Source organism: Gavialis gangeticus, unplaced genomic scaffold (assembly GCF_001723915.1).
Source record: "Gavialis gangeticus isolate Ggan-Ray unplaced genomic scaffold, GavGan_comp1, whole genome shotgun sequence".
Classification (NCBI taxonomy): domain Eukaryota; kingdom Metazoa; phylum Chordata; order Crocodylia; family Gavialidae; genus Gavialis; species Gavialis gangeticus.
Genome location: NW_017729022.1, coordinates 121844082 through 121858785, shown reverse-complemented (window position 1 = coordinate 121858785; position 14704 = coordinate 121844082). Strand labels below are relative to the sequence as shown.

Here is a 14704-nt window from a genome sequence, read left to right as displayed (position 1 = left end):
AGCAAAAATATTGCTTCTTTGGGAAGGTCTCAAGACTAATGGATGTCATTCATCATAAAAACTGGGAATTATAAGCATAGAAAAAATCTGTATCTTACATATGGGCATCCACTGGTCTGGACACTGTTCACAGAAAACAGCAAGCAGGAAGTACCAGTTCTTATGAGGGAGAAAATACAAGACTATATAAATATCCATATGAAAATGGAAAAATTACATTTATTTTTAGAATTCTTAATATTATTTTCTTGCTTAATGGTTAGTCTTGCAGTCCCAAAGCTTGAGGAATGAGTATCAGTTATATACAGTGAAGAGATTCCATAGCTCAGTGGACTATAAAATTCAGCTGAAGACTTTCAGAAGCATCCAGCACAGCATATTTTAGTACCTGCGCAAGGGGTCATATTGGATATCTGACATACCTGGTTTGACACAATTTATTAAGAAATTATGTATAAGAGACTTCAAGCCTATTTTGAGACCCCTTTTTGAGAAATAAAAGCATCACCCTTTGGTCTACTTCAGATATTTTATAAAATACATTTAGCATTTAAAGTGTGATGATAGATGCATTTACAAAGATTTTTAAGCTAGGGAAAACAAAGATGAACAATAATAGTGTTTATATCAAACTCTACCATTTTGGTAAGCATCTAAAAATCTATATCTTTCATATAGAATTGAAGTTTGGTTTGTTAATTGACAGCTGTTTGATTTGCTAAGTCTCCTGACTGAAACTAGTTAAAAGGAAACAAAAAGAAATAAACAGGAAGACCGATCTTCCTCAGAGAATGCCTCTGACAAACCTCTTCTGAAACAGATTTAGGCTCAGGTGCTTAGTACTAAATCATTTTGTATAGTTTGGCTAAGGATATTTTTTTAATTTCAAAAGAAACTCTGAACAAATCAAATTTTGAATATGAGAGTCTGAGGCTGACTGAGAAGATAAAGGGAGGGGGCCAATGAACAGAGAAACCAGTAACTTCCAGGTACAAGAAACCATAATCATTATAAGCTTCTGGAATTTATCATGAAGCCAGTACAGTACTTACATGACTACTGTCATGTTCAGTCTAAACTTACCAAATAAGACAAAAGAGACAATATGAGTCTATCTGTGCACTGAAGGGAAAAGGTGTCCATCTTCCATGCCTAAGAATGCAAGTGTCAGAAGAAAAGTACAAGCCAAACAATTCTGGTATTCTTAGTTACAAACCTATCATAAGGAAAGATAAAATGGCTTGAGGAATATATATATATATATGTGTGAAAAAATATCCAAGTATTACTCCTGCTTGTCTGTGCCAGAATGGAATAACTGATTTAGCTGGCTTTGAGAATTGCCATGACCTATTCATTTAGTACTCTGACAGATGGTCCTTCATCTCTGAATGAAAGGACTGCAAAGACCTTATTGATCAGATTTACACTCTTTGTTCCTTTTAGCACTTTATGTAAGCCTTTTTGGCTTCTGACATGGAATAAAACAGTTGTGGGAATTTTATGAAGGAGGGATCCAATAGCATTGCAGACCATTCGGAGGCAATATCAGTCTCAGATAAATTAGAGTTATTTTCTTGAAAGGAAAAACTGAAAAATACTACACAGGATTTTTATGTACACAGTATCAACAGAGTCTGAATTCCAAGAACTGTGAAGACTACCTATACAACATATAGGAAAATGAAGTGTTTAAATCTAAATTTTTAGAAATTAGAATAGAAATTCAGTTGAACTGTGTTAAGAAGAGCTCTACGGTAGATTAGATGAAGTGGCAATATAAAGATCTTTTAAAAATTATGAATCACTATTAGCAGTTATTTGACAACATAAAAAAAGTTCATTTTAAGTACATTTTCAGTTGCAGTTCAATCTAATTGCTAATTTCAGCTGAGCTCCATCAGCTCAGGTAACATTACAGAGGGCGGAAGTATGTTCTTGAGCACTATATTACCTTGAGAACAAGCAAAAGTGAGGGTATTTCTTGAGTTAGTAATGGAATATTTCCCATTCTGAATCATCCCTTTACTACCAATAGAGCCCAAATAAGAACCATCTACTTTCACAGAGACTAGAAACAATGTAAACAAGAAGTATCTGGGTGACACTCTGAGAACGTTTCTTGGCTTTTGGCTTCTATGTCAAGTTCTTATCATATACATGAGTCCTGAAATTTCATGAGCATATTACGAAAGAAGAGAAAAATCTCTTTAAATCTTTTTTGTGTTACACTTAGAATGTATCTAATGGAAGCAGTCTAGGATACGAAAATAAAGTTTATCCTAAGCTTTATTTATTTAGTTAGTTTATCCTAAGTTTTAAGGTGACCTAATTGGACCAAATTACATTATTATTTTATTTATGTTTGGGCTGAAGAGGAAACTTGTGCTCTGAAAGACAGAGGTTAGAATAAAACAGCAGAAATTACTTTAAGTTCCATAAGAAACTACGCTATTTTTTGTGACAAGGTTTTTTCAACACTGATTTAAAAGTTTCATAGAGAATGAGCAGGCAGATCAGCCAGGGTTAAACCCTGAGAAAGATTTCTCTGATCCTCCAAAATAAACTAGATGCATCAAAAAGGGTATCAATAATGTAACAAAGATAAAGATGGTACATGTTCCAGGGATCTTAAAATTCATTTTCTTCCTGGTGTACTCTGGACCAAGGTAATTCTGAAGAGACGATGCAAGCCATTTACAATTGTAGCCAGCACCCCCTACCCCCCCACCCTCAATCAAACTATTTACCTTATTTGAAAAGTATTATGTATAAACTTTTCTTTCATATTCATTTAGAACCACTGATTCATAATGCTTTAGCCTTAAAATCTTCTGGAACTCATAGCAGGCCAGATAATAAAGAAAGGAAAATATTGAAAGGATAAAGTACTTGATCCTCTCTGAACCTGAACTAGATCAACCAAAATACAGAAATGTTTATTAGTAACTTTTCATTATTACTTTTCAAAATAAAACAGTACAGTAGCAAACACACTGTGATGAGATAAACAGTTGATATATTTCCTTCTTTGGTTGTTCTCAAATTTAGAGTAATTTCTCTATGAAATTAGATTGGTTTCAGGCCTTCTGACCTAAGTTTCCCTTAGAATATTTCTGACTTTTCATGTGATTTGGCAGAAACTCCAACGGTAGAACAGACTGCAAGAAGAGAATGTTGATAATCTTCCAAGTAGTAATCCAGACAGGAATCTGATACCAAATTCTAAACAGATATTATCACCTCAAGGCTCAAAAGCCCTACAGAGCATGGAAACCACCAACACTTCCTACAGGTATATGTGGATGTCAGCCTGCGGTCACTGATAAGAACAACATTCGCCAAAACAGGCTGAAATTGCAAGACTAAAAGAGCTGAGTGGAAACGCTAGTGAAAGAGAACCTTCCCTCATTCTAAAATGTACTGCATTGCAGATAGGAATACATAGGTAATAATGGTTTTATTGCTGTGCCACATTTAGGGTATTTCTTCCCCCTTGGACTGAATTTTCAGCCACTGAAATTTCTACCCGCTGGCTGGCTGGTAGCTTGAGCTCCTACCCTACTTCCTGCTACATAGCAGAGAATTGCTGGCAGACAAAATAAGACAGCTGACTCTTGTTCCTCTGGCATACATGTGAAGAATGGAAGAAGGAAGGAGGGAAATTTTGGGCTTACCTTTTCCTGTGGATTCCAGCTATTTGGATGGTCTGCTGGCACAGGCAGGCTGGCGGTATGGGCTAGACCGCTCTGCTGCATTGTTCAGGAAGGCCAGTTAAGGTGTGCTAAAAAGGCAGGCAGAGCTAGGTCACTGTGAGACACATTCTGAGGAAGGGAACCAGAAGGAATGAAGATTCAGCACACAGGATCCTCAGGCTTCTCTAAAAGGAAGACCAACAGGTTCTGATTACTGAAAATATGTATTATCTGAAGTGCCAGCAGGCTGCGAGAAAAAACTCTCACAAATGACAGTGGTTTGTGGTTGAGAGCAATAAGTCTTAAGCTGCTCTCAGATGGAGACAGAATAAAGAAATGTTGGAATGTGGTGCTTCACTAATCCAGCAGAGACTTCTGAATCAAAAGGATGGAAAAGGGAGGAAGCCTAAATTTCCTCCACTGAAGTGAAATTGATAGATCTAATCCATGTGCAGTGTCCAGACCAGTAGATGTTTGTAACAGAAATCTTACTATATAAGCAAAAGACACAGAACTTCTTCTCCTCAAGCAAAAGACTGGGGAAAGTGGAAGTTCAGGCTACCATATTTTCTCTGAAATCCTCCACGAGGACAAAGCAACTATCTTTCAGGACAGTAACTCAGCCACCAGCCTTACTATGGAAAATCTGTCAAGACTAATGTATACAGTACCATATTAGTTCCCTCGGTGTCTCAGAAGAAATGAGATATGATCCTACAATTTACAACATTAAACAGAAAGCACTCTATATTGAAATCACCTGTTCCATAATACAAGACTTCTAGTTTTTTTAAACAAAATGATAAAAAAATGTAGTTAGTTAAAAGCTGCATGTGCCATTTTAGTTAATTGTGGTTTTGTCTGCCTTTTCTATTGATATTGTACATTCAGGAAAAAAACAAATAAAATTAATTTATAAAAGTGTTTTGGCAATCATACTGAAAATTCAAGGATAAGAGCTTGGTTAAGGGTAAGCAATATTTTATGCCCAAATCATTACTTACATTTTAGCAAAAATGAGCAAGTTTATGCCATCCTATTCCATACAGACTTTAAAAAGGAGAGAGAAAAATTACCAGTAGAGTACTATAAATGAGGAAAATAAGTCTTTTCTTGAAAACACAGAAAAATCATTTCCCCCCCAAAACGAAACAAAAGCATTTATTAAATATCAGCGACAAAAGAAAACTACAATTTAAACTCAACAATTCCAGAATCTCCACAACATTTTTATAACTACAAATTCTAGCAAGTTTCACGAACACTTCTGCACTAAAAATATTCAACCCATATCAAACGAAACAGATGGGCTGTAACACCAGTAATCCAAAGAGAAGAAGTTACTATACTATCCAATTTGCCTTAGTGAAGTATGTTTGTCAAAGTCTAACTGGAAACATTTAATGCCAATATTGGGCAGACAGAATTTACTACTACAACTTTAAAATTACAATTAATCATCAAATATCAGGAAATGCAACAATTATATTTCCAGCAACATAACACTGCATATATATTACATATTAACAATTCTGTTTTCATTACTTAACCATACTGTCTACTGTTTAAAATGTTAAAGCATGCACTATAACACAGAAAATTCACACATAAATACAAGTCTATCCTAATATTCCATTCAAGAAGCGTATAGCACAACCAGAACAACATTATAGCACAATTAAGCTAATTAAAATAACATGCAGCAAACCGATATTCAGTCAGTCATGCTTTCCTAAAACCCAGTATTCTCTGAAAGAGTAGAATAGTTGTAAGAAACAGAAGCAGAGAATGTAAACATAATTTCTTTTGGCGTTAGAACAAAAGAAGATGGACACCTGGAAAACAGGTCAATTCTTAGAAGATGCGTACAGCCCATTTGAAAATGTTATGGCAAAAAAGGCAGTCAGGCTATAGTAGTTGTTGTTAATCTGGACAGTAGTAGAATTGTCCACATCCAACTATCCTTCCAACTGTCTCTCCTGTTTTCTTCTTTACTTGAATTCCTTTCTCTTTGGTTTCTCTGGCACTCTCTGGCTTCCTAGTTCCTCTGTTTTCCATTCAGCAAGGCTACATACTGCTTGGACAAGGGCATTCATTGATGGCTTTCAGAAAAGCAAATCCCAAGGATTTTACAGCTGAGCTGAATGCATTGGGATCAAAGAGGTTTTAGTTTACAGGTCACTGTATCAACCTCACCCCTACACATGCAAACTCCTCCTGCAGCTGGCTATATGCAGGGATTTCTGTTGCCTCCTGCTTCCTTTGCATCTGCTACACAGATTTGCATTTATAGAGTTAGAACCAAGCCACTTCCTTCACTCCCACCTATTGTGTTCTTCTCCCCTCAAGCTAATTTGGAGTGCCCCCCCCCCACTAAAGTTGTTATTTCAGAATTATAACTGTATAAATCAAACTGTCAAATCTTAAAAGGTTTGTTTACTCGTATTTCAATTAGCTCTGGAAGGAGGCTTCTCCTTAGCAAAATCCCTCTTTCACAACAAAGATGCTCATCTTATCTATAATGTACTCTTTGATCCAATGGTCCCCAACCCATAGCTTGTAGGCAGTATGTTACCTGTAAGACAATCCAATGCTTTTCACAGCCACAAGAAATTAAAAAGTTAAAAAGGAAATTGATGGGGAGAGGAAAGCATGATGTAGCCTGAGGTACACTCCTTGCTCAGTATAACTGTCCAAGGGCCAGCAAAGGATGGGACCGCTGCTTTAATCCACTGGGCATAAGAATGTTTTGAAGCTTTCTTCTTCCTTATGAAAGCAAATGAACCTCTCTGACTTTCTTACATCCTTAGTAAGAAGTCAAGTCAAGTCAGTCCCGAGGGCGCTGTGACTGCTGGGGCAGCTTACATGCTGTAACAACCCTCCTCCACTCCGTCCTGTGTTTGGCTAGCTTTGTGCACTCCCATCAGTTGAAGCCCTGTTCAGTCCTTAATATTGGTTCCCCAGCCCTTCTTGAGTCTACCTCTTTTTCTCTTTCCCTTCACTATGCCCCGCATTATGGTGCTGGCAAGGGTGTCCAGCTTTCTTATGATGTGTCCAAACCACTGCAATCCAAACCACTGTTTTTTCACACAGTTTGAATCGTTTGAAATGACTGACAATTTTATCTTAAAACAACACAGGCTGCATTCCAGGGATGTTTTGACATTTTACCTCGCTTAGACTAAGGATGGTTTGGGACACAATGTTAAAACACCCCTGGAACGCAACTTGTGTTGTCTTAAGATAAAATCGTCAGTCATTTCAAACAATTCACATTGTACGACAATCTTTTAATGAAAAAACCTCATGATTTGAGATATATAGTTGTTAACTGTGTCAGAAACAGCAGATATAGATAGTTAATTATAATGGGGTTTGATAGCTATTAAAGAGAAATAAAAAAGACCCTTAGTCTGTAAAGCAATATGGGGAAAACTCTTTTAGCTGCCTAGCATATCTAAAATCTAAATACATTACAAATGCAAAAAGAATAAATGCAACAATATTACTGGTTATAAGTTAAAATGATCATGCTACTTCTGAAATTGTCTTGTTCAAATCTAGATCAAAAACCACGGGAGCAGTGGAAACAATCCATGCCTTCATAACTTCAAGGTTAGACTACTGCATTGTGTTCTATGTCAGGCTGCCCTTAAAAACTGTCTGGAAGCTGCAGCTGCTGCAGAATACTGCAGCCCACTTTCTGGCATGGATAGATCACCAGAAGTACATAACTCCAGTGTCCTATGGCTCCTAATAGTTTTCCAGGTGCGATTCAAAGTGCTGATTTTGACAGAAAAGACCCTAAATGGTTTCCGCCCTACATACCAAAGGGACCATCTTCTCCCTTATGCCCCACTGTGATCCCTAAGCTCAGCCAAGTAACCTTCTGCAAGTACCACCAATATGCCACATCCACCTGGCAAAAACACTTGGGAGGCCATTCTCAACTGTTGCTCCTCAGCTCTGGAACTCTTTCCCTCTTGAGGCCTGCTAGATACAGCCTAAGCCTGGACATCTTTCACAAAAGCTATAAGGCATTCCTATTTGTGCAGGTGTTTAACAAACAAAGCTACGCTAAGTTATTGTTTAGAAGGTTCTCTGTTTTATGCTGATAAGCTAGTTCACTTTGAAGTTATTTTGTTCTCTTGTTCTTCTGCTCTGTAAGTTATTCTGTCCTGTTGTTATCAGTAGCCCTGGGCCTTTGTTGGGAAGAGTGGCACATAAATCAAATACATAAAGAAACAAAGAGAATCAGCTGTTGATCATGACAAAAACAAAAATAACATCTATGCTTCCTAATCAAGAAAAGGAAATTGGAGAACTCATTTCAAACTAAGTTAAAAGGAAGATTTTAGAAGGTGCTTTTTGAGAGGTGCATATATGCTCCTTGAAATTAGAAAAAAAGTATTAGTATGTTCTTCAGTTAGAAAGGGACAAAGGATTTCCAGGGTGTCAGAATCCTTGTAGGAAAACTGTGTCCTGGCATCATGTAAGTGATTTCATTTACCACCCCCAAAATTCAAAGCCACCAAAGTGATGAGAAGTTCCACCATCCCCAGTTGCTTCAGTGTTTTCCCACTAAATCCCAGTCTTATAAGAAATAAACTCCAAGACAAAGAGGAAATGTGAACAGTAAGTGGAAATAATGAAAAGATAACAGTAAAATAAGTATTATAATTTCGAGTAAATAACATATTTCTTCTTCAAGGTGGCTTTTAAATGTTAACCATTCTGGAAGACTAATGACCAGTACAACTCCAGGAAGAAAATCAGAAAAATGTTGAATAAACAGACTATATTACTGCCATCACTAACAGAGCATCAGATGTGCATCTCAAGTCAAGAAAAAAGTGCTGTATTGAATGAATGGAAAACCAGGCAACCGCTCTGTAGATTTCTATGACAATTATGCACATATCAAATTGCTAGATAATTAAATAGGTCCGTCTTTCTCTCTCAAGTACCAGAAGAGACAGGGTAGAACCTATCCACGTCATGACTTTAGGTAACAACCAGATCTGCTGTGTTCCTGGATATCAATCCTATAAGTTTAATTACTATGTGGTAACAAAAACAGTTGATCTTAACCAGTTCATCTGAATGCTGAGAATCTTGTATCAGGGAAGAACACTCTTCTCCCCAGAAAAGGGGCAATTTTCTAACACTGAGTGCCCTGTACAATATCCATATTGGTAAAAGAACTGTTCTCAGTAACCTGTTTGAAAAAAGATCCTTATCCTCTATTTTTTATCAGACGGTGTAAAATCACCAGAGACTTGTTCAGACTCTAACTCCTTGAAATGTTTAAAGCACAGGAGACAAAGGGCTTTCGTGATCTATAAAGGTGAATCCTACTTAATTTTGACAACTTTCTTACTTTTTATACCTTCTCTTCTCTTTCAGTTACTCTTCCTTACAATGATTATGCACCAGATGACCTGTGACATGATGCTGAAATACTATGGGAAGATAATTAGGATACATGTTAACCACTACTTGCTGCCTAATCTCTTTATATCTTTTTTCAAAAGCCAAAAAACCCCACCCTGATTGCAAGATGTCAAATACATATGATACCAACATTTTAAGAACTCCTGTAAAAACTCTCTAATGCAGAGTTTGAGCTATGCTACTACTTATGCTGTTCTTTTCTTTCTTTTAGTATTGGGTGCTTGCTGGATTTTATCTTCTGCTGCAGAAAACATTTAATTAAAAGAGATGAACCACTATCAAGTTTGCTAGATTACATTAACAGATTTCTTTATGTAATTTTTAAAAAGATGAACTAAATAGGATGCATGCTTTTTTTTCCTGTCTTGGGTAAATTGTTCATCAATTTCAATGAAGAAAAAAGAAATCTGGAAGATCAAAATTTGGAGAAAGAGATCTCTGCACTTATGAAGGTTAAGCAAACTCATCACATACTGTTTTTCCCAGGAGACCAAACAACCATCAGTTTAAGTTTCTGTGGAGTATTGAAATAAGAGTGAAAAATAAGTTAGCCTTTGAAAAAAGAGCTACATTTCCAAGTCTCTTTATGAAGACTTGGCTTTTCTTCTAAGAGGGTAAAAGCCCACTGATGCAACTACTGTTGTTGCCAAGTTGTGCAATTCAGAGACTTAATTTTCATTCTGTATGGAGAAAGGGCCAAGTCTAACCAGAGATGATGGGGTAGACTGGACAAAGTACTTGCACACTTTTTTTTTAAGGTTGGCCTTGAAATTATGAGGTCCCTCTTTTCAACCTCAGATGGTTCTTAGCCTAGGCTGCCATTCATTTAAGAGCCAGCACAGTGGTGCTTTACCTTCGTGAAAAGTCTGGAGTTAAGCACTTCTTTGATTACAGTAAAGCAAAAATACTCAAAATATGTCTGAATAAGAACTGTGCCAGTGTAAGACCTCACAAAGCACTGTTTAGGTCTCAAAAGCCACTTTAAAATCATAATCCAGGAACAGGGAAACACTGTAGTTTCTACTAGCTAAATAGTAACTTTTTAATTGTAACATACATTTCAATTTTGTCTCCCTTGTCCACGATTTTTACAGCCTGTCTTACTCAAGAGAATCTTTGCTGAGGTATCTAAATAAAGGAAGAAAAACCCTTTGCCCAGCAGCAAACTTTAGAAAAAACAGGTTAACATTTTCAATTTTGCCCTCTTTTTAAGTAGAACTATTATGGATATAGTGTGCAGTGACAGTAGATGCCAGAAACCATCCTAAAGATAATTAAAATGGAACAATCTGTCAAGAATCTCAGCTGGGCAAAATTAGCTGCGCACTACACGAGACACTGACAGCACAGTAGCCAAATAATACTATGCAGTAGGGGTGTGTGAAATGGGTCATATTCGATTTAGATTTGGCCCAAATCAGGGACAGTGATTTGATTTGTTGATTCGGATCATGTCCCCGATACGATTCAGCCAAATCTGAATCTGAAGAATTGATGTTGATTCGGAGAATCAGCGATTTGGCCACAGACACAGCTTTAAATATTTTTTTCTGCATACCTCAAGGTACCAGATGCAGCTCGTGAATACTGCAATGCTGGGGCAGACGAAGTGTCCCACAGGAGCGCAGTCCCGCCCCATGTGGTTGGCAGTGAACCCGGAAGTGAACCAGAAGTACTTCCGGTCTACCAGGGAGCGTGCGGGGGGCTCCCCCGTGCTCCCAGTTGCTGAGCCTGGGGAGCACATAGGGACATGCCAGCGCGCCCCCTGGCAGACCCGGAAGCGCTTCTGGTCCACTTCCAGATCTGCTGCTGAGCATGCTGGGGACCCCCCCGCATTCCTGTGGGATGCTCGGTCTGCCCCACCACTGCAGGTACACCCCCTGGTACCTTGAGGTATATACAAAAACCATTTAAAGCTGTGCCCATGTCTAAATTGCTGAATCTCTCTGAATCTATTTGAAGGGATCCAATTCAATTTGGAGGGATTAAAGGGTCTCCTGATTCAATTTGGATTTGGAGATTTGGCCATCAAATTGAGCCATATCTCTGCCTAATCGAACCAGGGACTGAAGCTTCGCACAGCCCTATTATGCAGCAGTGCATCCCAGCATGGATGGTGCTAATATGCTACTGAGCAGTATTATTAGGCTACTGCACAGTAGCATCACTTAAAAGACATTTGCCGGCGCTACTGTGCAGTAACTCCAGTAACTTGCTAATACAAGCCCTAAATAAATAAACAGTAATGACTGTGCAGTAGCATCTTGTATAGACTTGCCCACTGAAAAGTAGTTGGTTTGGTTCTATATCCCCAATTTCTTTGCAACACAGAAAAGAACGAGCAGATGTAAATAAGACGGAAGAATCAGAATGTGACCTGCTACACTCAAGCTTTGCCACAGAAACTTTTAGTGTATGAAATAGAAAATGATGGTTACTCACCTGTAACTGATGTTCTCAGAAATGACTTGCATGCAATGCCCTTTTCTTTCATGCATGCAATGGTAATATAACTTGGACTAAGAGAATCTTTTTATGAAAGTGCCCACTGGAGTATGCTCACAATCACTGCCACTCCTCTCACAAGTCCAACTGTTTGTAATTGATGCTGTAAAGGGCACCTGATGCGCCAGGTGCCTTAGAGTCAAAGCTGACACTTGAACACACCACAGAAAAAGGAAAGATGGATGGGGAGTGGCAATGTACAGATGCCACCCTGAAGAAATCTGGTTACAAGTAACCTTCATTTCTTTTTTAAGTGACCTCTACATACTTCCACTCTTGGGGCATCAGACAAGCAGTACACATTCCTACCTATGGAGGGAAGAAGTGGATTAGTTAAATGTAGAACATAAGGTTACTTTCCTGAATTCTATATCTAATCGAAATGGCAAATCTAAGGAACATGTTTTGCAAAAGTAAGAACTGATCTTCAAGTACAGCTCTACACATTTCAAACATGGAAATATAACTAAAGCAGGCCATTGAAACAGCTTTCAGGCTAGTTGTATGCATCACACAGGAAGAGGTGTCTTTATTATTATACCATGTCAAATCCACTCAGGTGTTGGTAAGTAATTACCTGACCTATGCTATTTTCACCTTAAGAGAGGTCTAGAAAGGACCTTAATGTTTGAATGTTCTTGTAGTACTTGTATTGCTTCATAATCTCTGGCAAAATTAATGTCCTCTTGCAATCTCAAAATCTGGAAACGAAAATGTCAATAATGCTTTTCAGTTTCCCTGAACTAAATAACACCTAAAATAAAGTATGGCAGCTGAAAATGATCCTTTCTGAAGACTCAAGGTCCCAGAACCTGACTAAAACATCTGGGTGATCTGCTACTACAGGTCAAAAACAGGTGGTCAGTTGATTACTCTTCTTTTTATAGCCCAGCCCTTCAAATGTTCTCTCTGTTGTACACATGTAGTAGAAAAGGTGGTAACAGAAGCAAGAGCATCCCAGCAGACACTGTTCTTGGAAGGGTCCACCAGTCCACTGCATATAGTCAAGCACAGCGAATCCCCAAGAATGGGAATGTATAGAGGCCACTGAAACAAAGTTGGTTCTGCACTGCAATGAAAAGAAGTCCTTCAAAAAGACTGATAATACTAAAAAGTTATCCTGTGCGAATGTTAACATTTTCCTAGTCTCCCTAATGGAGTATATTAGGATCCCTTACTTTGTCACATTAGAGGGCACGCCATTTATATATAGTGCTCTTTGCTTTCTCTTTTGACTAGGCTTAGTTTAGAGCAAAGGAATGGCCTTGTTCAAAAATATTAAACAAAGATTTTGTTTTAAAATAGGGTGCTGATCCATACAACTTTAATAATTATAAAAAACCTTAAAGAGAAACTTACTTGTTAATGTTTCAGCAAACTATTGATAAGACTAGAAAAGATTTATAGAACACACAAATTAACAAGTTCCAGACCTCCACCTTCAACTTCTCTCTTATATAGAAGTGTAGTAGAAAAAGAAAAAAAAAATAACAAGACTGCAAGTCTTATAGCAATGGGTTTGCTGTTAGTTTTGCTTGACCCTTTCACAGTATATGGACACAACTCCTACATGTCCAGCAATTAAATGACTTTAAAAACTTAAAAAACCTAATGAATAGTAATATTGGTATATGACCATTTCACAAAACTGAATTCTTTCTTTCCTAAATTAGAAGTCCCTATTCTCTGTTATTTCAACTGAGAATAAAATAAGGTTTCTATTTATGGAAGTGCTTGAACGTGCACGTTTTATATACTTTAGAATTTATAGCATGGAAGTTTTTGTGCAATAAGAAATTGTGGTTTCTAAAACTGTACAGATATAAAAAGTACTAAACTGGCCTGGAACCTTGAATGGAGAAGATGAATATCTAAGTGACCCAAAAGCCCAGTAGAAAAATAATTGTTATAGATAACGAACAGGTCACTGAGCAAAATTCATAAGACCTACACAAGTGTCACTGGGACAAGGGCTGATGAAAAGGAGTATTAAATTCATCAGGTAAGCATATCCTACAGTAGCAACTGAAAGGTTCAAGTCAACCGTTAAACTTTTTCTAATATCCATTCTGCATAAAAACACCCTACATTTTTTGCTGATTTTGAAACAACAGCTTGTAAAATCCATCTACAACCAATAAGAGACCCAAGTTAATCATAAAATAAGCCAAAATTCACATTCACAACTGCTATGTTCACAACTTTACTGTCACTAAAAACACTTGCAAATTTAGAAACTTCATATAAGATCCCTTGTAATTCTACAGTAGAAACATTTCAAATGCACGTCTACCATCCCACAAGTACAAAATGTCAATATTACCTCGTTTTCTCATGTATGTAACACTTCATGGGCTTTAATACAACAGGCATAATGCTGGCAGTGTCTCTTAATCAATTTGAGGTCAGAATTCAGGTACAGGCATACCTTGGAGATATTGCGGGTTCGGTTCCAGACCACCGCAATAAAGCGAATATCGCAATAAAGTGAGTCACACAAATTTTCTGGTTTCCCAGTGCATATAAAAGTTATGTTTACACTATACTGTAGTCTATTAAGTGTGCAATAGCATTATGTCTAAAAAAACAATGTACATACCTTAATTAATATTTATTGCTAAAAAATGCTAACCATCAAAATGGTGCCGATGGAAAAATGGCGCCAATAGACTTGCTCGATGCAGGGTTGCCACAAACCTTCAATTTGTAAAAAACGCAATATCTGCGAAGCACAATAAAGCGAAGCACAATAAAACAAGGTATGCCTGTACTGCATTTCAACAGATAGGGAAGAACTGCAAGGTCTAAGATAAGCACTGAGTGTTCTAGCTAGAACTACTTTATTTATTCAAATCCAAAAACAGTTTTTTCCCCCCAGACAACATCACAAACAAAAAGCCTCATCTTATATTTGAGTACCACCCTGGGGTAGGCAGCGACTCAGCTCCCTGTGGGTGAAGCTAAAGCTTGAGATGAATCACTGCCTGCCCCAGACCAGGGTGGCTTGTGTGGCAGGGGAGGGGGCACATAGCCAGGGGGACATGGGGAGA

General features: G+C 37.7%; 1 protein-coding gene across 2 annotated transcripts in view; it reads right to left on the bottom strand.

The window, feature by feature from the left end:
* Positions 1 to 14704, bottom strand: part of ZC3H6 (zinc finger CCCH-type containing 6) — a 75123-nt gene that overhangs the window by 47514 nt on the left and 12905 nt on the right. The window contains exon 1 of one of the 2 annotated variants that reach the window (XM_019516115.1): positions 5531 to 5767. The exons of the other annotated variant lie outside the window; for it this stretch is intronic. Within the exon in view, the coding sequence (XP_019371660.1) occupies positions 5531 to 5571 (41 nt within the window). The 5' untranslated portion in view covers positions 5572 to 5767. Of the gene's footprint in view, positions 1 to 5530; positions 5768 to 14704 lie in introns of those variants that run through there. 2 annotated transcript variants of the gene reach the window in all.